Source organism: Symsagittifera roscoffensis, chromosome 8 (assembly GCF_963678635.1).
Source record: "Symsagittifera roscoffensis chromosome 8, txSymRosc1.1, whole genome shotgun sequence".
NCBI lineage: Eukaryota > Metazoa > Xenacoelomorpha > Acoela > Convolutidae > Symsagittifera > Symsagittifera roscoffensis.
Genome location: NC_087069.1, coordinates 37,581,321 through 37,606,972, shown reverse-complemented (window position 1 = coordinate 37,606,972; position 25,652 = coordinate 37,581,321). Strand labels below are relative to the sequence as shown.

The window sequence follows — 25,652 nt, the reverse complement described above, 5'->3', positions numbered from 1 at the left end:
TCTGGTTTGATGTCTTCTTCCAATACCGGGTAGTTCAGTTATCGTTCGGAATATTGGCTCTGATCTATCGAGTCGTAGAGACATTTCGATTAAATTATCGTCGTATAACATTTTGTAAATGTTTTGTCTAAATTCTAATCTATTTTTGGTTAATTCTAAGCTATTAAGGTCTTGTTCGAGACTTATGGTCGCACCAGATGAGTTAGGACCGTTGTGGTTAACTCATAGAGTAATTTCGGATAGGGTACACCGTCTGCTCGTCACGCTATCTTATTTTTTTTTGGCCGGATAGATTCGTGCAACTTCTTAGTCTAATACCGATCCTAATCTTACTCTTATACTGTCTAGTCTCAGGTTGTTTAACTAGTCTCTGCTAGGCTCAATAGATCTAGGGTATACTGGTTTATTGCGGCTGCTGAAGTCTACTTGGAGAGTCCAACTAATTTCTAAGTTAAATTCAATTCTCTCTGGTGCTGAAACTACAAGTAATTTCAGCACTTACAAATAAGTGGGTTGTTAGTCAGATGGATCATGATTGGTTAATATTAAACACTTTACAGTGGTAAAATATCTAATTTATCCAATCATAAAATATAGTTTAGATCAGGTTCCAACAGTCAACGGATAATGCAATCAACCCGATATTTACCAGAATTGAATGTTTAATGTCACTCCTCTGCGCGCATAACCGTCACGCCACTAAGCGGATGGCAATAGATCAACTTCCATTTATTTATCTTGAAACTTTGGCACAAAACTGTAAGAAAAGAGCAATTCATTGTGCATTTCGAAAGCTCTGAGTGATTTAATCTGTCTGTGAATCGTTAATTTAATTCAATAGCGATCATAAGAATGAACAATGTTTCCTTTTTTGTTGTTTTGACTTTCGAAGGAATAATTCGCTTTATTATATAGTCGGAATAATTCGCTGCCAGTGCTCAAAAAAAACCACCTGAATTATTTTTCACAAATGCTTTCAATTTAGGGTTACTTTGACGACTATAGTTCAAATAGTGGTAATTAACAAGCAGTTTAGCTAGCCCTATCAAGGCGTAATACAATTCAAATCACTCCAAATTGAACTCGCAATCAATATTTCCCTGTTAAAACTTCATCAGACGCAAAATATATCATAAAGAAATTTTTCTCAATAAAATTTCACATATTAAATAAATTTTAATGATGATTTCAATTTTAAAAAAATTGATCGTCGTTAGGAGGCAGATGGAGCGTTCAGGTTGTGCTCTGGTAGGAGCAGTTTTTTTACTCGTTACAAGTTTGATTGTCTTCTGATTTAAAATTAAATTTGCTGTTACTGCATTTAAATAATCTTCTACAGAATATTCGGGATCTGTTCCTGTGAATACCATTAAAGGTTTGTTTGACGTTATTGATGATCCACCCATAAGGTATGGATTCGTTGTCATTTGTAATGATTCTGCTGCATTGGGCATTTGTGAAAAATTTGAAAGTTGATTTCTTGTTATTTCGTGTAGTTGAAGATAATATGGGAGTGGTATTTCATTTTGCATTTGTGTTGGTTGATACGAGTGTGTAATAATTGGGTTTTGTGGCTGAATTGGTTGAAAAGATTGTGTATTAATTGGGTTTTGTGTTTGTATTGGTTGTTGATTTTGTGTATCTATCGGTTGTGGAGGAAAAATTCTATGATATGTATGTGTTTTTTGTATTCCTTGTCCACGATATTCTTGGGTAGATGGTGCAAATATATCTGGTTGCAAATAATCATCATCTGAGGATAAGTAATCCGTTTGATGAGATGCTTGTTTTTTATTTTTATTCTGTTGAAAGAATGGGTAATTTTCACTACGATCCTGTGGAGGATGTGAATTTGTTTGAAAATTTACTGAATTGATTGGTGCCATTGGATTATCCCAATATCGATGTCTTATGTGATTATTATTATGATTTTTTCGTGAGGGATAGTTTGTTTTTGATGGATGTGTGTAATTATAATTGTGTTCTGCAAAATTGTTCCTTGTGAACGTTCTGCGTGTTTTTGACGGTATTGTCATGGGTCTGTATGTTTGATAATCCATTTGTGAATATTTCGGAGCAATCGAAGGTTTAACGGTTGATTGTAAGGTTACCTGTGCTAGTGAAGGATTTGTATTTCTTGGTGTTGTTAAATTTGGACGTATCGGTGAAATACTTTGTTGTGTAGTTGTTATTGGTTGAGCGATTTCTTCATTTATGAAGTGTGATGGTGTCTGAATATCTTGTTGAGTGAGATTCCTAGTTCCATTAAGGTTTTCATTGTGTATGATTGTTGAATTTAAACTATTATTTCGCGTATCAGGTAAAAATGTATTGTAGTTTAATGGTGTTGCATCAATGGTTAATGGTATTACTCTTACATAATCTCTTGTATAAGATATTGTACTTATCGCTTGACTTGAGATTGAGTGTGGGAAATTTATGAATGCATAATGAGACCATTCGGGGTCCCAAACATAGTCTGATTGTTCTGTGATGGCGGTATTGTCGTTTGAGTTTTGAGGTCTAAAATTTTTTCTCGCTTGTGAAATTAAATCTATATTATGTGTGAAATAATCTATTATAAACCATGCCAAAATTTTTTGTAAATCATGTTTTGTATGTGGTGAAACTTCATCGTTAGTGAAATTTTTTTCTAATTATATTTAGAAAACTAGAAAGTAGTGTGATTTCATGTCGTACCTTTATATGTTTAGATGTTTCTGTCGGGGAGACATTTGGGATTGGGATTTCGTTTTCTAATATCGAGATATAACTATAGATTATTGCAAAAACTTCATTAGCGAATATTGAGTTTGCTCTTTGTGAGTTATGATATTGTATGCTTTTTATGTATTCTGAGAATACTTTTGAAAATTCTAAATCAAGGTCGTCTGTTTGAATTACATATTTGCTGTGATTCTGGTTTGGTGAGCTGAATTCTATGGAATAGATTCCGTATTGTTGTGTTAAGTTACATATATCTTTCAGATAGTGATCGATAATTTGTCTTTTGATTTTTACATCTGGGAACTCTGCTTTACATGGGCTGATTCCGGGTTCAAACAAATTTAAGAGTAAATTTTTGCAAAAATCATGTTGTCCTCTATTATCGGGTGAACCTACGAGGAAGGGGTAGATATCGTCATCATCTGGACTTTCTTCACCTGGAGTGTGTGTTGAGCTCATTTTTTCGTTGAATGACTGTTAATATGTAATTATCGATGTGTCTAATTGGTTGATTCCAATTATATAAGTGTACTGGTTTGTGTTTATATTGCTTTTTTATTCTTCTTTTTCCTCTTTTTGATGAAATTGAAGTTGTTTCTGAGTCGGAAAAATAAAATTGATCGTGAATGGGGCAATTTTTATCTATTGATTCTTTTAATTTATAAAGTTCGTCTAAACTGCTGGCTTCTGATTCTGAAAATGCGTTTCTAGTTTTTGAAAATCTTTTTCGTGTTATTTGTCTTTGTTTGGTTATTATTTTTCTTTTTAGTGTTTGTCGTTTTGTTCTAATATATCCAACTGTTTGTGTATGAGGTGTGATTACAAGGTCGTATCTTTTGTTATCTATTTCACAATTGTGTAAAACGATTGTTTGTTTGTTTCCTAGATTTTTAAATGACATAAGGTTTAGGATGACGGATGCAAAAGGTTGTTAAATGATTTCTATTTTCCTAAACTGTTAGTCCTTACGATTTTTTGGTTAGCTTAACCTGGGTCTATTTGTTCAGGGTTGGAGAGAAAAGTATATCGATTCCGAAGAATGATTTTTTACTTTCTTGTGGCTAATATAAGCTAAGGTGTTAACTTACTTAATCTTACTTAGGGGTAGTGATTGTGTTCAAGGGTTGGAGAATAGTAAATCGATCCACAAGGTTCAGGTATAATTAGAACGCGAGTAGTTCGTTAGATACTATTTTAAACCTACTAAGTCTAAGATTTATCCTGGGTTTGTTAAGAGGGGGGATCAAGTGAAGGATGAATAACCGAAGTTCTTCACTGTTTATCCTAATTTGAATGGTTAGTTTTGTTCAAAAATTTCTATTAGTCCTGGGTTTTTAGAAAGGGTTGGATAGTGAATCGACGTTTGAGGTCGTTAGACACTAGCTAAGTGGGTGGAGGAGAACAAAATTGTTCTTTTTGATCCAAGGATAGGCCTTGATGATCAAGTTTTAAATTTAAATAAATAAAAAATGAATTAAGATCCAAGAATAAGCCTTGATGATCTGATTTTAAAATTAAGTGAATTTAAGTTTTAAAATGGTTTAAATTTGTTTAAGGAAAAGATTTAGTGTTTTAATGATATTAGTGAGCTTGTGAATGCTGTTATGTTTAGGTGATGAAGCTGGAACAACAGGATGATTTATGATTACTAACCGTTTATTGTCATGCTACTAATTTTTGTTTTGATTTTTCAATAAATATTTTCCAAACATGTTTTTTATAATACTGCAGAATTTAGGAAAACGATCTGAGATCTTTTTATCAATCGTTATTGTATATTAATAATTTTGTTTAGCGCCTGAAATGATTATGAAGATTGACTTCAAGATTTTATGTTTGCAAATGAAAATCTAAATTCATTGCTAATAAAATTCTAAATACAAAAGTTTGTGTTGGCTTTTGCCGAACTATCATATAACTAAATGGTAAGTTTCTACTTTGTCGTATGTCGTCTCTGGTTCGATGTCTTCTTCCAATACCGGGTAGTTCTGTTATCGTTCGGAATATTGGCTCTGATCTATTGAGTCGTAGAGACATTTCGATGAAATTATCGTCGTATAACATTTTGTAAATGTTTTGTCTAAATTCTAATCTACTTTTGGTTAATTCTAAGCTATTAAGGTCTTGTTCGAGACTTATGGTCGCACCAGATGAGTTAGGACCGTTGTGGCTAACTCATAGAGTAATTTCGGATAGGGTACACCGTCTGCTCGTCACGCTATCTTATTTTCGGCCGGATAGATTCGTGCAACTTCTTAGTCTAATACCAATCCTAATCTTACTCTTATACTGTCTAGTCTCAGGTTGTTTAACTAGTCTCTGCTAGGCTCAATAGATCTAGGGTATACTGGTTTATTGCGGCTGCTGAAGTCTTCTTGGAGAGTCCAACTAATTTCTAAGTTAAATTCAAATCTCTCTGGTGCTGAAACTACAAGTAATTTCAGCACTTACAAATAAGTGGGTTGTTAGTCAGATGGATCAAGATTGGTTAATATTAAATACTTTACAGTGGTAAAATATCTAATTTATCCAATCATAAAATATAGTTTAGATCAGGTTCCAACAGTCAACGGATAATGCAATCAACCCGATATTTACCAGAATTGAATGTTTAATGTCACTCCTCTGCGCGCATAACCGTCACGCCACTAAGCGGATGGCAATAGATCAACTTCCATTTATTTACCTTGAAACTTTGGCACAAAACTGTAAGAAAAGAGCAATTCATTGTGCATTTCGAAAGCTCTGAGTGATTTAATCTGTCTGTGAATCGTTAATTTAATTCAATAGCGATCATAAGAATGAACAATGTTTCCTTTTTTGTTGTTTTGACTTTCGAAGGAATAATTCGCTTTATTATATAGTCGGAATAATTCGCTGCCAGTGCTCAAAAAAAAACCACCTGAATTATTTTTCACAAATGCTTTCAATTTAGGGTTACTTTGACGACTATAGTTCAAATAGTGGTAATTAACAAGCAGTTTAGCTAGCCCTATCAAGGCGTAATACAATTCAAATCACTCCAAATTGAACTCGCAATCAATATTTCCCTGTTAAAACTTCATCAGACGCAAAATATATCATAAAGAAATTTTTCTCAATAAAATTTCACATATTAAATAAATTTTAATGATGATTTCAATTTTAAAAAAATTGATCGTCGTTAGGAGGCAGATGGAGCGTTCAGGTTGTGCTCTGGTAGGAGCAGTTTTTTTACTCGTTACAAGTTTGATTGTCTTCAGACATAAAAAGCCGGGTCAATTTGCTTCCTGTTTGGATATTATCAACGAACTACGGGCTGCGGGAATAAAAATTTCAACATAGAATTTTGTGAATTTCAGAACCTCAAGCGATTGAGAAAACAACACGCTAGTTTGAAATAAAATTTTTCTTGTAGTTTTTGAAAGAGTATGATCAGAACATTCTGTGCTATTTTACCTGTACAGTAACCGGCTATCCTTGTTTTTCCGACTTTTGTAACAAAAATAACTGAATGCATGTGCTCGGGATGGGTTTTTTTTTCTTCAGACAAATTTAGACTTTTTAACTAGCCATTTTTCACGGAATTTTTAAAAATCAATCGAAAGCTATTGTTGTCTTGAGCTTAACTTTGATAGAATATTTCACCTGTGATCTCTCTTTTTTTTTGTAAAATTATGGGGGTTTAAAGTTTGCCATTTCGGCCAAATTGGGACAATTAACGCGCGATATATTTCGCGCTATTAACGAGTAAACGAGATTTAATCCGTCTTAGAAATCGTTCCAAATTGGTTCAAGGAAGCTTATATGTCATAACTGATTTGTTAATAGGAGCAAAATCTATCATTTTGTACTCAATATGGCGTGTGGTGGGATGTTTTCACAAAAAAATCTCAATTTTTTTGATAAAAAATTTGAATTTATTTTATTCTATTTAAATTTTTCGTGTTATTGCTGCTCCATAGACCTTAAAAGGAAGTCGGAACATTTATGGTTTCGCCCAGATACGAGCATTCTTGTTATAATTTTTTTTCAAAAATGAAATTTCAAGAGACTGATATAATTGCGCCTTTAATGGATTTTGATTTATAAACTATTTGGTTGATTATCCTTAGGCTATGGAACTTTGAACTCTTTATAGAGCGATTCAACTTCGATGTCCATCTGAATAAAAAAAGACCCGATTAAGAAGTAACTGCAAGGCTCTTCCCCCAGGGCTTAGTAAAGGTGAATTGGCGACCAATTAATTGGAGACCGACCATTCGTTGACAATAGTTTTCTTTCAATTAGTGTCCATTGACAAAAAAAGCCAGGCAATTGCAATTAATTGTGTCTTTTATAGTTGGGTGGCACGCTATACAATATTAAATTGAAACCAGATCAAGTGAGCAGCTGTGTAATTTGTTCAATTTGTTGAACTTATTTCCAGCAAAGCCGGATTTACATTAAACGACCTGTCACATCAGTCTGTTTCCGATGAACCCCGAGATGCACTTTTTCTGAACGTCAACAAACAATTTTGGTCAAAGACTGATGTGACAAAAGCCATGAACGAAACCAATTACTAGCAATTAATTGTTTAATTGACAAACCTTTCAATTAATTGACATTTTATCTCCCAATTGATTTTTACTGAGCCCTGTTTTCCCCACCTCACATATACATCAAATTTTAGGTCCTACAAGAGAATGGACAAAGTTTACCTATAAAGATACAATATAGTTGTAATTGGAGCTACTTAACAATCTCCCCCTTTCAAGAATTTTCGACCAATCAGAATGCAGCAAAATTCGAATTTCCCTACAACCCTCTAGTGCATATTTACTGTTTTTATTTACAGGGGTGGAGATTCCTTAGTAGATACAATAGGGGAGGGTTGTTAAATAGATCCTTGTTATTGCCTAATTACTCGAAATGCCAATTTCACAACAATCGGATAATGCGAAAAAAATTAAACTTATTAAAATAATGAAAATTGGCAGGTGGGGAGTGGGGGATGTTTGTTAACTACTCCCCCCATTCCCCATCTCCCCCCATCCCCCCTATGGTACCTTTTAACGAATCTCCTTCCCTATAAAGAAAGAATTGAACAGTTAAGCTATTGCAATAGGGGGGAAATTGTTAACAAGACTGCTCCCTGAATGTTCCGACTGCCTTTTAAGGTCTATGGAGCAGTAATAGCATAAAAAAATTAATTAAAATAAAAAATAAGTTTTTCTTTTATTTTAATTCGAAATTTTTTGTGAAAATCATCCCCCCACACGCCATACAAAGTACAAAAAGATAAATTTTGCTCCTAGTAACAATCAATTATGGCAAATAAGCTTCTTTCAACCAATTTGGAACGATTTATAAGGCGGATGAAATCCCCGCTTACGCGTTGATAGCGCGAAATATTTCGCGCGTTAATTGTCCCAAATTGACCAAAATGGCAAACTTTAAACTCCCGTAACTTTACGGAAAATGATCACAGGTGAAATATCTTTTCAAATTTAAGCTCAAGACAACAATAAATTTCGAATGATATAAAAAGTTCCGTCAAAAATGGCTACATAAAAAGTCGAAATTTGTAGAAAAAAAAAACCCACCCCGAGCACAAATATTCCGTTACTTTCGTATTGAAAGTCGGAACAACAAGATCCGGTAAAAAAGATATTTCACCTGTAATCATTTTTCGTAAAGTTATGGGGGTTTAAAGGTTGCAATTTTGGCCAATTTGTGACAAATAACGCGCGATATATTTTGTGCTATTAACGCGTAGGCGGATATTTAATCCGTCTTAGAAATCGTTCCAAATTGGTTAAAAGAAGCTTATTTGCCACAATTGGTTTGTTACAAGGAGCGAAATCTATCCTTTTGTACTTTGTATGGCGTGTGGGGGGATGATTTTCATAAAAAATTTCAAGTTTTAGAAATTTTTTTTTGATTTTGTTTTATTTCATTGAATTTTTTGTTGTTATTACTGCTCCAAAAACCCTAAAAGGCAGTCGGAACATTCAGGGCTTCGCCCTGATGCGAGCAGTCTTGTTCTCGTTTGTTATATTCACATTAATCTATAGACCGCCACAATTTACATGGAACTACAGAACAGTTTGAATGGTCTCCTTTTCTTCCCCCCATAAGCATTAATTTTATGGTTTATCTCAAGTTCTAATCTAAATATCTGACCAGAAATTCTTCTTGAAATATTTTTAAAAAGCAGGGAGGTTCTTAAGTTTTTTTACAGAGCTAAATATGAAGACTAAATATGTTTGCCGTGGCCTAATCTTTCCGATGCCAATTTTTGTAACAATCGGACAATGTGTACTTGAAAATCGTCTGTAAAAGCTCAAAGGTAGGCTCTTTTTCCTTCCCCCCCCCCCCCTACCTCACACGAGCTTAAATATATTAGTGTAATGAGTAGTTTTACGAGGTTGAGTATGAAGACCAAATGTTTGCCGTGGCTTTATTAGTCTGTATAAGAAAAAGAGCCCAAGGGTATAGTGCAAAAGAAAACGGAAAAGGACTGAGTGTTTTACAATTTGCCTAATATTCGCTAGCTTGTTCCTTCAATCCTTCTGGAACATTCGTGTCCTATTTTAACGTCACGTAATTTCTAGAATATTCTCATTTCTGCTTTTTAAATTCATGATTTTACTAAAAGTTTCCTCGTGCCAGGTACAAAAAGCAAACAGTTTACCTCTATTCCAATCAATAAATTCGGTCAATCAGCCAATTTTATTACCGTAAGAAACCAAAATTTCAATCCCTGCTTCAATTCTTGCGCTCAAGCAAAAGCACTCCCAATTTTCACGAAAAATAATAATAACAAATCACGCCTAACTTTCAGAAATGCTGCGAAACTTTGTCGATTACGATCCGTATCTTCTGGCACGGAGTGCAGCCAGTATTTAGACAGCCGCGTATTCATACTGGTCAGTATTTAGACAAATACTGTATGAACCAATCAGAATCGAGAAAAAACATAAATAATCCAAAATAAATAATAATTATTTATTAATTTCTTCTTTGTCTCGATTCTGATTGGTTGAAACAGTATTTGTCTAAATACTGACCAGTATGAATACGCGGCTGTCTAAATACTGACATGTAACCTTCTGGTACGACCCGGAAATAGCAATAGGGGACGACCTTCATCATCGGCAGCCTTCTACCCGAGCCGAATAAATTGGCTTTCTCCTCACGCGGACACTTTGATCCAGGCGCTCCTCCGAGACGAAGAAAACTTATACGACGACTTCCGAAGCTTAAACTCTCTTTTCGGACCAGGCGTGAACTATGACAATATTAGGAATTTTCGAGACGCGGTCGCAGTCGGGAAAGACGACTGGGCTCTGGTTGTCGATACTCGTGGTTTCAAACCAGACAAAGTGAATGTTAAATTGGAGGGAAATACTTTGACGATGTCGGGAAACACGGAATGGCAGAGCTCGGACGGGACGTACAAACGAACGAAGACTTTCTCGCAGGCGTTCTCGATCCCCGAAGATGTGAAAATGGACACTTTGAGGACAAAGATGATGGACGATGGCTCTGTGGTCGTTCACGCCGAGAGAGAAGAAAGAAGAGAAGAAACAGTCGATTCGGGAAATTCCGATTGAAAGAATTCAGCAGAAGGAAAGTGCAGAAAAATAGATGGATATTCAAACTTTAGCGTCCGATTCAAACGATAAACTCTGATTTGTTTTTTGTTTTTATAGTTGTGCTAAAAATTTTAGCTTAAGGTTTGGAGACAAAAATATTAGATGCAAAAATAGCTTAAAATTTGAAAACAAGAGAACTTAGATAATTCGTGGGTTGTGCAGACAAAAATATTCTAGATGATTTAACTGCATCTATAAATTCAATATTTGTTTTCTTTAATTTTCAATTCTTAAAACAAGAACTGAAATAAATATTGTTCAAACTAATTTTTGTTCTAGACCATAGTCCCTGCCTCCTCGTGGATGGTTGAAACATGAGAGCTTAGATAATTCGCGGGTTGTGTTCCAGTGAAAAATTCTAGATGATTTAACTGCATCTATAAATTCAATATTTGTTTTCTTTAATTTTCAATTCTTAAAACAAGAACTGAAATAAATATCGTTCAAACTAATTTTTGTTCTAGACCATAGTCCCTGCCTCCTCGTGGATAGTTGAAACAAGAGAACTTAGATAATTCGCGGGTTGTGTTCCAGTGAAAAAGAAGCGATGAAAAACTGCTATCCCAACCTAAAATTTTTTTTCATGGTTTTTCATTCCGTTCTATGTCTCGATTCTGATTGGTTGAAACAGTATTTGTCTAAATACTGACCAGTCTGAATACGCGGTTGTCTAAATACTGATATGTAACCCCTCGTGCCAGATACAAAAAGGGAACAGTTTACCTCTATTCCAATCAAAAAATTCGGTCAATCAGCCAATTTTATTACTGTAAGAAACCAAAATTTCAATCCCTGCTTCAATTCTTGCGCTCGAGCAAAAACACTCCAAATTTTCACGAAAAATAATAAAAACAAATCACGCTTAACTTTCAGAAATGCTGCGAAACTACATCGATTACGATCCGTATCTTCTAGTACGACCCGGAAATAGCAATAGGGGACGACCTTCATCATCGGCAGCGCTACACCCGAGCCGAATAAATTGGCATTCTCCTCACGCGGACACTTTGATCCAGGCGCTGCTCCAAGACGAAGAAAACTTATACGACGACTTCCGAAGCTTAAACTCTCTTTTCGGATCAGGCGTCAACAATGAGAATATGAGGAATTTTCGATACGCGGCCGGAGTCGGGAAAGACGACTGGGCTCCGGTTGTCGATACTCGTGGTTTCAAACCAGACAAAGTGAATGTTAAATTGGAGGGAAATACTTTGACGATGTCGGGAAACACGGAATGGCAGAGCTCGGACGGGACGTACAAACGAACGAAGACTTTCTCGCAGGCGTTCTCGATCCCCGAAGATGTGAAAATGGACACTTTGAGGACAAAGATGATGGACGATGGCTCTGTGGTCGTTCACGCCGAGAGAGAAGAAAGAAGAGAAGAAACAGTCGATTCGGGAAATTCCGATTGAAAGAATTCAGCAGAAGGAAACTTTAGCGTCCGATTCAAACGATAAACTCTGATTTGTTTTTTGTTTTTATAGTTGTGCTAAAAATTTTAGCTTAAGGTTTGGAGACAAAAATATTAGATGCAAAAATAGCTTAAAATTTGAAAACAAGAGAACTTAGATAATTCGCGGGTTGTGCAGACAAAAATATTCTAGATGATTTAACTGCATCTATAAATTCAATATTTGTTTTCTTTAATTTTCAATTCTTAAAACAAGAACTGAAATAAATATTGTTCAAACTAATTTTTGTTCTAGACCATAGTCCCTGCCTCCTCGTGGATGGTTCAAAAAACATGAGAGCTTAGATAATTCGCGGGTTGTGTTCCAGTGAAAAATTCTAGATGATTTAACTGCATCTATAAATTCAATATTTGTTTTCTTTAATTTTCAATTCTTAAAACAAGAACTGAAATAAATATCGTTCAAACTAATTTTTGTTCTAGACCATAGTCCCTGCCTCCTCGTGGATGGCTGAAACAAGAGAACTTAGATAATTTGCAGGTTGTGCAGACAAAAATATTTTAGATGATTTAACTGCATCTATAAATTCAATATTTGTTTTCTTTAATTTTCAATTCTAAAAACAAGAACTGAAATAAATATCGTTCAAACTAAATTTTGTTCTAGACCATATTCCCTGCCTCCTCGTGGATGGTTGAAACAAGAGATTTTAGATAATTCGCGGGTTGTGTTCCAGTGAAAAATTTTAGCTTAAGGTTTGCAGACAAAAATATTCTAGATGATTTAACTGCATCTATAAATTCAATATTTGTTTTTTTTAATTTTCAATTCTTAAAACAAGAGCTGAAATAAATATCGTTCTAACTAATTTTGTTCTAGACCATAGTCCCTGCCTCCTCGCGGATGGTTGAAACAAGAGAACTTAGATAATTCGCGGGTTGTGTTCCAGTGAAAAAGAAGCAATGAAAAACTGCTATCACAATCTAAAAATTTTCATGGTTTTTCATTCCGTTCTATGTCTCGATTCTGATTGGTTGAAAGGGTATTTGTCTAAATCCTGACCAGTCTGAACACACGGTTGTCTAAAAACTGATATGTAACCCCTCGTGCCAGATACAAAAAGGGAACAGTTTACCTCTATTCCAATCAAAAAATTCGGTCAATCAGCCAATTTTATTACCGCAAGAAACCAAAATCTCAATCCCTGCTTCAATTCTTGCGCTCAAAACAAAACACTCCGAATTTTTACGAAAAAAAAATATAAACAAATCACGCCTAACTTTCAGAAATGCTGCGAAACTTCATCGATTACGATCCGTATCTTCTGGTACGACCCGGAAATAGCAATAGGGGACGACCTTCATCATCGGCAGCGCTATACCCAAGCCGAATAAATTTGCATTCTCCTCACGCGGACACTTTGATCCAGGCGCTCCTCCGAGACGAAGAAAACTTATACAACGACTTCCGAAGCTTAAACTCTATTTTCGGATCAGGCGTGAACAATGAGAATATGAGAAATTTTCGAGACGGGGCCGGAGTTGGGAAAGACGACTGGGCTTTGGTTGTCGATACTCGTGGTTTCAAACCAGACGAAGTGAATGTTAAATTGGAAGGAAATACTTCGACGATGTCGGGAAACACGGAATGGCAGAGCTCGGACGGGACGCACAAACGAACAAAGACTTTCTCGCAGGCGATCTCGATCCGCGAAGATGTGAAAATGGACACTTTGAGGACAAAGATGATGGACGATGGCTCTGTGGTCGTTCACGCCGAGAGAGAGAAGAAAGAAGAGAAGAAACAGTCGATTCGGGAAATTCCGATTGAAAGAATTCAGCAGAAGGAAAGTGCAGAAAAATATATGGATATTCAAATTTTAGCGTCCGATTTCAAACGACAAACTCTGATTTGTTTTTTTGTTTTTTATACTTGTGCTAAAAATTTTAGCTTAAGCTTTGCAGACAAAAAATATTCTAGATGATTTAACTGCATCTATAAATTCAATATTTGTTTTATTTAATTTTCAATTCTTAATACAAGAACTGAAATAAATATCGTTCAAACTAATTTTTGTTCTAGACCATAGTCCCAGCCTCCTCGTGGATGGTTGAAACAAGAGAACTTAGATAATTCGCGGGTTGTGTTCCAGTGAAAAAGAAGCAATGAAAAACTGCTATCCCAATCTAAAATTTTTTTTCATGGTTTTTCTTTCCGTTCTATGTCTCGATTCTGATTGGTTGAAACAGTATTTGTCTAAATACTGACCAGTCTGAATACGCGGTTGTCTAAATACTGGTATGTAACCCCTCGTGCCAGATACAAAAAGGGAACAGTTTACCTCTATTCCAATCAATAAATTCGGTCAATCAGCTAATTTTATTACCGTAAGAAACCAAAATTTCAATCCCTGCTTCAATTCTTGCGCTCGATCAAAAACACTCCAAATTTTCACGAAAAATAATAAAAACAAATCACGCTTAACTTTTAGAAATGCTGCGAAACTTCATCGATTACGATCCGTATCTTCTAGTACGACCCAGAAATAGCAATAGGGGACGACCTTCATCATCGGCAGCGCTATACCCGAGCCGAATAAATTGGCATTCACCTCATGCGGACACTTTGCTCCAGGCGCTCCTCCGAGACGAAGAAAACTTATACGACGACTTCCGAAGCTTAAACTCTCTTTTCGGATCAGGCGTCAACAATGAGAATATGAGGAATTTTCGATACGCGGCCGGAGTCGGGAAAGACGACTGGGCTCCGGTTGTCGATACTCGTGGTTTCAAACCAGACGAAGTGAATGTTAAATTGGAGGGAAATACTTTGACGATGTCGGGAAACACGGAATGGCAGAGCTCGGACGGGACGCACAAACGAACGAAGACTTTCTCGCAGGCGTTCTCGATCCCCGATAAAGATGATGGACGATGGCTCTGTGGTCGTTCACGCCGAGAGAGAGAAGAAAGAAGAGAAGAAACAGTCGATTCGGGAAATTCCGATTGAAAGAGTTCAGCAGAAGGAAAGTGCATAAAAATAGATGGATATTCAAATTTTAGCGTCCGATTTCAAACGATAAACTCTGATTTGTTTTTTGTTTTTACACTTGTGCTAAAAGTTTTAGCTTAAGGTTTGCAGACAAAAATATTCTAGATGATTTAACTGCATCTATAAATTCAATATTTGTTTTCTTTGTTTTTCAATTCTTAATACAAGAACTGAAATAAATATCGTTCAAATTAATTTTTGTTCTAGACCATAGTCCCTGCCTCTTCGTGGATGGTTGAAACAAGAGAACTTAGATAATTCGCGGGTTGTGTTCCAGTGAAAAAGAAGCGATGAGAAACTGCTATCACAATCTAAAAATTTTCATGGTTTTTCATTCCGTGCTATTCGATGATTCAGCCTTAAAATTTTATTAAAAAAATCAGCGCTGATTCAGCGATGAAACATCGATAACTGATGTCTACAAAATTAGAACTTTTTAGTAGAAATCGGCTCAATAGTTTTGCAAAAGTACCAACTAGCACTAGCATAAATAATGCTAGTATCTAGCACTAGTATCTAGCACAATATGCTAGTATCTAGCACTAGCATAAATAACCGACAAATAAAAATTGCATTTCTTTTTGATTTTTGAAAACTTTTCAATTGAAAAAATAAGTATTGTTACGTAAATTGTTTTGGTTGAAAATTAGCTCATAACTGCTAAATGATTTAAAAACGCTTTGGATTGATACCATGTGATCTAACAGAAACAACGGTAAGGTGGCTGCAAGTAAAAACGTGCCAAACACAAATTAGATTTAAAGTTTTTAATTGTAGGGAAAAGTAGATTCCCATGGCCCTTAGAGTTTGGGAAAAAAGCTTCTAAAACAAATGTTTTTTCAGTTTGACTTCCTTTTGAGCCAAGTTTGTAGAAGCAGACTCATTGGTTATGTATCGACGTACGTTGTTAGTAAAGAGACGTAAACTCTTTTAGGTCACAAGCGCCAATGGCTGAATACACGATTAACGTTCACTGCTATGTTGACCTTGATAGCCTGAGTTCATTATTTAGTACATCACACGCAATAAACAAAGTTACATAACACTCTCCACTACACTTCCCCTTCTTTAATTTGAAGTGTTTGATAATCATTTTACTGCCTCAATAACATGTAAGTTCAAAGTTTTCCCGTTTAGTCAAATGTATAATGTTTCTTTTGATAATATCCTGTAAATTTTCCCTTTCCAGAAAAGTTTTAAACTCAATACTTTCAGTTTCCAGTTTCGCCAACTCTTCTAAACTCTGACGATGATCTTCTCCTGTTATTTTTATTGCTTACAACTTGTCCGCGATATCCAAATCGTCCGGCACAATCGGTCCACACATTCACTGCTCACGTTTGCTATATCCCCCACTCCTATTAAAGCTGTCTGTTGCATTTCCTGGTTGTAATTCTCTTGCTCCTTGCTCGGCAAAATGCTAGCCAAAATCGCCGTGGGGCTCCTCGCCTTCGACATTTGTGTTTCTTGTTTACAGGAAAATGATGGCATTGAAGTCATTGCCATTGGTTTAGCTGTGATCTGCATATTTGATGAAACTACCGCTGGCGTCGGGGCTGAACTAGATGTCCCTGCGACCACAGCGTCAGCCTTCTTAACTCGTCCTGCATTTGGTACTGGCCTACTTTCACTTTCGGCCATAGCTTTTTCGAATATATCCTGCCCTGCCTTGTCGATAACTTCGCGGGTACTCTGTATTTCGACCTGCTCCGCGTCGACCGTTTTACCCAACCCATGGGTTTTTCGACTGTTTCAGATACGAGCCTCTAACCCTTGGTATAAGGATTGCAGATAAAACCTATCGAACGTAACTTCCTGAGAATCCGTAACCAAGACTGTTCCTTTTGAGTGTCTGTTAATTTTCCGCAGCTGGTCCAGTACATCGACAGAGTGCGCGAGACTTTTTTTATTTAAGTCTGTGATTTCATCCTGAACCTAGTCTGCTCCCCAGTAAAACCGACATTTTTCTCGGTCGAAATATGTGTCCTCTGCGTTTCTCTTTTTTTGGGTTCGGTATTTTCTTCGGAGTCACTTGTTCTTTCTTCGATGTCCTGCTGTCTCCGACATGGTTAGCATCCAAAAGACGGTTAGTCGTTATGAAATGTAAAGGCTTTGGGGCTCTTTTTGGCAATTTGTTTGCCTCGTCCTCCGAACTGTCCTTCGATGCGATCTCATTTACTGTGATAACGTCTGCTGTAACCATGCTTGTAAAAATCGTTCCCCCGGGAACTTCGGCGGCTTTCGCTTGCGTAGAGATCGAATATTTTGACGTACACTCGGTTTCGGTGTTCTAGCCAACAGGCTACTGGTTCCCTCTGGTTCTGTCGGAGTTTCGTTCGAAGGAGTATAAAGTTTTTTCCTTTTGACTGGCTTTGACGTTGGAACTAACCCCTCTGACTTTTTGCATGGCAACATTACAACATCCTTCTCCTCCATTTCTTATGACTGGTGGAGTATTGCGCAATTCTTGTCTATTTTTTGGCTTATGAGAGGGTAATTGAGCTATATTGTTCCTTTCTATCTTTTTCCTTGTTCATCTTTATCACACTATTTTCTTCGGAACTTGAATATGGTACTATCAATCCAGTCGTTGCATTGAATAACGCTTTTCCGGCCGGTTGATCCTGATTGTTAGTAGTCATCCTTGTACGATCTCCCATCAGGCTTTCTGCAGACAATGACCCGCCTGAAGAGCTATCAATAACAATTGGGTTATCGAACGATCCCGCCGCGTCTACCGTCTTGTTCCTTTGTGTTGATGTTAATCTGATCGGGTCCCTAGGAAGCTCCCTCGTTTCATGTAGCACCGCAGCCTTCCTCTGATTGTTAGATTTTACCACTTCACGCGAATTCGTAGCCATTGTCAAGCTAACAGTCTTACGTTGCGGCGAGTGTAACTTCTCCTGTTCAGGATCTTTTTACCCAAGCTTATCAAAAGATAAAAATTGAGAATCAATTTTCCAGAATCAACTTTCCAGAATCAGCGCTTTTTTCTGTGTGACTAGTTCCGGCACTGTCCTCACCATGGGCGACCAACAATTGTTCAATCCGGTAGTATGTACCCATTGTCGTACCATCGTCTGGTAATTTGTACTTCTGCAAAACTTGAGCAGAAAACATCTTCTTGTTTTTATCTAAGAAACAACATACTATTTTCCAAGACAGAGTATTCAGAGACGCGGTTCGTGTTACCTCATGCCAAAATGTTTTTGACTTTCAATCAAAATGAGCCTCGAATGCCGAGCATCTCAGTTTGGCCTCATAATGAGTTCCGTGACTCACCTGCTGAGAACAATTGGTTTCACATCCAAGAAATATAAATAACATGATCTACATTCAGGTCAAATAAGATTCAAACTTTCATTTTGAAATTTTTTTTCAATGATCGAGTCGAAGTCCGCTACTTACAAAAAGAATTTGAAAGTCGTGCCGCTTACCGTTCTCATACTGAACTTTGTATTCGCGCAATATGGTCCAAGTAGCGTCGTGCTGTTCTATTTTAGTCGCGCCCCAGGTTTATTTCAACCGCGCCAAATTCTTAGCATAGTCGCGCCAAAGTGTTATCACAAACGCATCATTGATTTAATCATTTGTTAAATCACGCAGTCAAAGTGTTGTCTTACGTCGCGACTTCATATTGATTTCATAAGCGGAGGTCAAAGTTATTTTCTTAACTTGCATATCGGATCGAAGTCCCTCAGGGGCTCAGAGTTCTTGCCTAAGTCGAGCCTCCAAAGTATATTCTCAAGTCGCGTAGCCGCTCAAAACTTTTCCTTCTGAAGTTGGGACTTCAAAATCTTTTCTGAGTTAGTGCCTCCACAGTATTTTAGTAAAGCGCAGCGGATCACAGTCTTTTCCTAAGTGACGCCTAAAAAAATTCCTTCTTAAGTGGGACATCCAAAGTCTTTTCATAAGTCGCACAGTGGCTCAAAGTATTTTTCCAAAGTCCCTCACCCGCTCCTTGAAGGTTATCCAAAGTCGCGCAGCCAAATTATTTAGTTAGAACGCGCCGCGCTTAGCTTTCATTAAGTCGCATATGAAACAGGGAGCAAAATTGAAGGGTTTCCGGTACCGTAAGTCGAACAGACACAAATCCAGGGACGGATCTAGGATTTTCTTGAGGGGGAGCTAATGTTTTTAAAAAATTAAAATTTGTCGCCATTTTTTAAGGTCAAATAAATTGATTTTCTGAGCTCTCTCAAATGACTTATAAGCTTTTTAAGCTTTTTTTGTCGCGCGCTCCCCCCTCAAAGTAAGTATATATTGGGGCCAAAGGGGCCTTTGGAAAAATTTTAACGTCAGTCAGTCAAAAATGGATATCTCAAAATTAAATAAAAAGTGGGACGCTTTGGTCGGCATGGGGTCCAATCTCTGAGAAAGGGCGTTCGCAAGATCCGCCCCCATTAAATTCACACCTGCTCAAAACTGTCTTTAAAAATTCATTGTTATAGATCTTGATTACATAAACTGCGATAATCAGTGATTTCTTAGAGCAGGTCGAATGTGGAGAGGAATCGGTGTGTGAAACGGCGTAATGAGAGGGAATTTATCAATTAAAAACTCCAATTTTGAAATGATAACTTTAAAAACAAATGATAAGAAAATTGTTTGCAAATTGTTTTCACTGTAAAAATTCCTACATTTACAAACAAATGAAATCTCATTGCGAGAACCCCGTGGAATTTTGCAGCCCATTAAGATCATTTATTTATCCACGAGGGAAAGGACCAACATACGAGCTGTACAGCCCATCACGGCGAACCGCTGTTGTGCACCTGCTTAAGAACTACATGCAATTTTTTTGGTTATTTTACTGGGCTGGGTAATGTTGCTTCACCCTCAAGCAACGAGCACGGATCATGGTGGGCCTCGAACATCCGACCTTTCGATTGAGAGGCGGAGACGTAACCACTTCACCACTGCTTCCCATTCTCAAGCGCCTTTGACTATACCGATTTCAAGCTGGTTATACTGACTTCCAAGATTAAAAAAATACAATTCTTTTCTATCGCAGAAGCGGTCAATGTAAAAATCCAAAAATATCGCCGCAAATTTGATGATTTTGCCATACAAAGACTCCTAAATCTCGTCATTTAGTACCTATTGTTTGCTTTGACCGCAGAAAACCGTTTGAAAAAGGGGCTATCAATTAAGTAAGTAGAGCGAGTGAAATCCAAACCCATATCTGGGACTGCTTGTATGAGGACAAAACCCCAAATATTCCGACGGCTTCCAGCGTTTTTGAAAGTTTTTTGAAAAAATCAAATCAAACAAGAAGACTGAACTTCTAAAAGAAAGAAAGAAAAGTGCACGTTTTTTTTTCTAGAACTCACCCTAACGCTATACCAAAAGAGTGATGTTTTATTGTTTAGGAATGTATAAATAGCACCAAAGACATGCATCAATCAGTTTGGAAAAATCTATGAGCGGATTAATTAGCTAATTAATAGCACGAAATATCTCGCGCATTAATTGTCCTAAATTAACCAAAATGGCAATTCCCGCGTCAAAGTTTAGGCTCGATAAGTCGATTATTACGAATTATTATGATGCTTTTATGACATCATAATTATCAAATTATCAAAGTTAGGTCTTTTCATAATTATCATTAACTTTCATAATTAACTTTCATTAACTTTCATAATTATCATAATTATCGATAATTATCAAAGTTAGGTCTTTAAAGGATATGAAATCGATTATTATCGTGATATTTTCCAAGAGGTTATAATCGCTTTTAATCTATTATAACTGTTTATATTTCCAATAAAAAACCCCTTATAGTCAATTATAATTGTATTATTTTCCAAGAGACTATAATCTCTAATAATCGGTTATAATAGTGATGTTTTCCGAGAGTATATAATCTTTTAAAATCCAGTATAATTGTTCATAGATCATACAGAAAACCCCTTAAAATCGATTTAAAACTCTTATAGTTCCTGACATTTAAAAAAAAGCCATAATAATGAATTATAAATATTGATAATCATTAAAAACTCCTAAAAAACAGAACGTTGTTCGGTAGAATGTTATTCTCTAGAATGTGCAGAGGTGAATGGGCAGCCACTGAAAGTGAATTATAAATGTGTAGTTCAGCAGGCGGATGGGAATGTATATTATAAAACAAATTGATGATCAAACAAAATTTTCTTATTGAAAGCAAGAGATTATAATCATTTTTGTACAACTTCAGTTGGACAGCTACTGAATCATAATATGGTCGATTCTTAACTCTTGAAACTGGGTGCAGGCTCCCAAACACCCATAGTTTTTCAAAACTCAGGTAAGCACTTTTTTGAATTGACATCACTGGTATTCAGATGAAAAAAATAATTCAAAAAGGCTAGTTGAAAAACTGAAATTGATTTAGATAAAAAGAAACCCAAGCACGAATATTCTGTAGCACAAAAAATCCCTACCCGCATCCGCGTAAGTAATCGATTATAACGGATTATCAAAATGATTTTCTGATATTTTTAATTGATTATAAATATCAAACTTAGGTGTTTAAGGGATTTATAATCGGTTAGAATCGTGATATTTCACAACAGATCATAATCTATTATAATCGATTATACTTGATTATAGTTCTTACAAAAAAGCTCTTTATAACAATTTTACTCGGTTATTATCAATTTTAGTCTCTTATTTTGCCCACATTTTGGTTTAAACCAAAAGTTTAATTTAATCAATTCCCGTGGGGTCTTTTTTTCTGTCAATAACAAAATTTTTTAAACCGAGATGTTTTGTCACACTTTAGCTCATCTGAATACAAAGTTTTACCAGGAACAGAACTTTCATAGAGATCCTTTTATTTTAGTTGAAAGGTCACTGTTGTGGGTAAAAAACAATTTTTTTCCGAGTTAATCCTGAAAATAAAGCAATGTGTTGATATTTTGGTAGTTAAAAAAGCTAAAATGTGCATGATGGAAAAACTTTTGGGTGCAACATATGAATTAGAAATTGGGATAAAAATAATTGGTTTGAATCGATTATAATCGATTATAATTGAATAGGAAATTAGATGGATTCGTAATTGTTTTAATCGGTTAAAGTGTATTATCATATATTATAATTTGATTTCAAAAAGGGAGATTATAACCAATTATTAATTGATTAATATCGATTTTTTTCCCAATTTTGAAAAGACTGGTACAAAAATTATAATATAATCAATTAATAATGCTTGAAACTGGATGCGGGTATACACGTCAATTTTTTACAGCTAACTATTGTAATCTGGATGTTGTGGGACACAAAACAAACATTTCAAAAGCTAAATTTTCAAACTTTTTTATCAAGCGGTTGATACTGTTAAAATGCAATCTGAACATTCAGCACTCTGTCCATATTTGCGAGCAGTTTTTTAGTTTCAATTTTCGTTGAAAGTGATGAATGAATTTTTTGGAATGGTTGTTTATTCAGATCAACTTCTGAAAAAGAAATGTTGAGTGGGCGTAAAACCCTGAAAATACGAGTAATCCTGGAATTATGCATTATCATAAGGACTAAATACTATCAATCCAGAAACTCGTTCAAAAGTTTGAAGATTCATTTTTGGTTCTGAAAGCATAACAACGAATATTATCACAGTTTTCTGGAATTGAAATCGGTTTTAGTTAGTCATATTAGTTCGTTATACGGCTTAACTTTTAATACTTCAAATTTGAAACAGATTATCCTTACCTTCATAATTTATCACAAAAAGTTTTACCAAAATTTTCTAGAGGCCATCATTAGAAAGCAGTCAAAAAATCAGAGCTTTACCCTGGTACTCGGGTTATCATACTGAATCCATAAGGCTGCTTTTCTTGGTTTTCTGCTTTGTAAAAACTTGAAAGGCAAAATTTTTTCCTGTTCTTTCTTCGGAAGTCGAAACAACGCTAGGACGCAGTTAAGCAAAACTCTGATAGTGACATAAGTGTCGTCTCTCTTCTTTCTGACATAAGTGAAACTTTCGATTGAAAGTGACTTATTAATTGACAGAGCTTGCGCATTGAGAATTTCATGTTTGCTGCTTTCTGATTTGCTGCATTCAAAATTTCAACTAAATTCAATTAATTAAAAATCTCCCACCCTTTTCTTGAAGATAAATTTGAGAGAAGTGCCACATTTTCTGATCAGGACTCGAGTCGAGATTTTTCACCTCCATCGATTTGAGGGGTTTGAACGGTTTTTTAGACAATTGCGCTCAAAATTTTGCTTCATAATGAGCGTTTTCAGCGGTCTTTGGGCGGTTTATCTCAACTGCTCAACCGTGCGAACATAGTAAAAAGGATAAGGCTTCATTAATGACTAAAAATGTTTTTAGTTTCAGATTTCTAACAAGAGTATAACAGAACTCCGTGCACGAGTAGACTGAAATCAAACAAAAAGGAGAGAACAAACAAATTTAGTTGGAAGTACTTACCAAGGCAGAAGAAAGAGCATATGAGATACCGGCAAAAAGTAAGCCGATTAGAATGAGTCCATTTTGATTTTAACATGTGTTGGTAAAACGGCACGTAGAGTTGTGTAGAGTTAATTCAACTTGCTTCTTTTACGTATAACTCAGACACTGAATAAGAGGTCAACATACAGACAGACCTGAATTGATTGACAGAGAGGTACCTGTTTACACTTCGTTGTGATATTAGAAACTCTCATAAATATAAATAATTATAGGTTACAACTGAAAAAATTGACATCCTAATAAGTAGCCCTCAAATTTCTTTACGGATGTAAAACTTAAATTTAATCTAGTAAGTAGCACTGAAACAGCTTTAGTTTTAAGCTTACGGACATCCCTCTCCATGGGTTACAAATTTGGAAAGTTTTGGAATCAGTTTTTCTCCTCCCTTGAGTTCTTCTATTTCTCCCCACGCTTTGGGTTTAATTCGGTAATGGAGTCAATCATCAACCCTCACATTTTGTCCAAAGGTTTGCGTCACCTCTCTCGTCTTTTGGCCCGCTGCAACAGCTTCTTCTCGCGCCGCAAACTTGACTGGTATTCTCAATAGGATGGTGTCCAATGGCTGATTATCTTCACTATCCGAGTCGTCTGATGATTCGATTATTACTCTTGGTTTTTGTGTCTGCGTAGTTTTAGGGCGCTTTGACTTAGGGCTTCTTGGAGTTTCTCGCCTTGCGCCCGCTAGCATCTCAGCCACGGTCGCCGGTTTTTGTTTCTTTGGGACAGTTGTTTTTAGCTTCTTTGCAACGGCACTTTTCTAAGCACAGACCCCTTTTTCAGTTTGAGGGCATGTTTAGATCCAGATACTGTATCAGATTTTAATAACCTGTCTCGGTTTAGTATTTTGCTAGCAAACTGCTGGTAGATCTCGGCGGCATCCTTATCCACTTGGTAGTGCAGTTTATCCTGCGGTCTCTCCTCCCTGGTCTGTGTCGATCTGCTGATCGCTATTCAGCTTAAGCGGTGACTTCCTCAGTGTTCGAGCGTAGATCAGGTCTGACCATTTCTCCCAGTTTAAGTATTGCTGGTTGGCGATCGCATTCAGCTCTGAGTCGTTTTCGTCTGAACACAAACATTTTAGTTTTAGAACGCTCTTCCAATCTAGATTTTTAAACCTGGTTTTTTGATAAGTTTACGGTAAAAGGGTAAAACGTAAAACAGAAAACGTACAACGGTGTCTCAAAAAAATTAGCCTAGTTTTCACATTTGTCAAGAAACCTAACGTGCCTAACACTTTGTCGACCAGTAATTTAAATGATTTATGTTCGTTTACGGTCACATTGGGTGAACACAAAGTTTTTGAGACTGACGATTGTTCTCTCCACCGACCCCGTGCACCGGTGATCGTTTAACGGCGAGTAGATTAGCTCACTTCCTTCGCTATTAAAGAAGCTTTTAAACTTGTTGAACGTGAAAAATGATCCTTGGTCTACATGGATTTTTTGAAGAACTCGAATTGATAGCTGTACTTTATTAGATATTTTAAAACTTTATCCGTTGTGTTGGTTGTAGTAACCAATGCCGATAGCCACCTTGAAAAAGATCCGTCACAACTAAAACATACTTTTTCTGCAATTGCTGTAAGGTATTTATGGAGGCTGTGATATGAAGTCAAAAACAATTTTAATTGGGTCTCGTTTTTTGAGGCCGCCAGTGCGTAGATTGGCGCCGTCTTCAGTCTGAGGGGTTGTACCCCCGATTTTGTGATTCGGTGTCCGAACTCTCCGCAACCTCGCTTTGCGAATTCACACTTTGAGTGTTTTAATCATATATTCTAGCGGTTCAATTTCCGAAGAATTTTATCAACCAAGGATATGTGCTCGACTTTGGTTTCTTAGGTTTTTTTCAACATATTGACAGTTCAATTGCCAAAACTCGTTCAATATTGAGTCCATCACTCTCTGCAATTCAGCCAGCATTGACTTTGACCCGTAAAATTTCGTCCGGAACCTGTACGTACCAGTCGACCCCCCGACCACTAGTGAGAAGTTTCAATGCACGCTTGTTTCTTCACAAAAAATTGATTCAAACATTCCTGAATTTTTTCTGTGTGGCCTTGGACCAGCAGTTTGTCGATTTTTTTATCCACTTTGTCTTTGAGTGTCACTGGCATTCTTCAACCTTTTTGTGGTAATGGTTGGAGATTTTCGAAAAATTTCACCTGTACCTTCTAAATCTAAATTTACCTGTTCTTGTGAAATGTTTTAAGAATGGCTTAAAATTGTTGACAAAAGTCCATGTCCTGATCCTCTGGTTCTCCTGTTTGCTCATTACCGCCGGTGTCTTGTGCCACTTGGATGTTCATGACTGCTCCCCCTGGACTTAACTGCATGAATTGCAGGCTCAGTTTCACCATGAAGTCACGTCCCACGATCGATAGCC

The 25,652-nt window shown here is 36.4% G+C and overlaps 1 protein-coding gene across 1 annotated transcript in view; it reads left to right on the top strand.

Moving 5' to 3' along the window:
• The window catches only part of LOC134853644 (uncharacterized), a 76,040-nt gene extending 65,733 nt beyond the window's left edge, over window positions 1-10,307 (top strand). Inside the window, exon 2 of the mRNA XM_063869649.1 lies at window positions 9,909-10,307. Within this exon, the coding sequence (XP_063725719.1) occupies window positions 9,909-10,307 (399 nt within the window). The remainder of the gene's footprint in view (window positions 1-9,908) is intronic.
• Window positions 10,308-25,652: the final 15,345 nt, after the last annotated feature.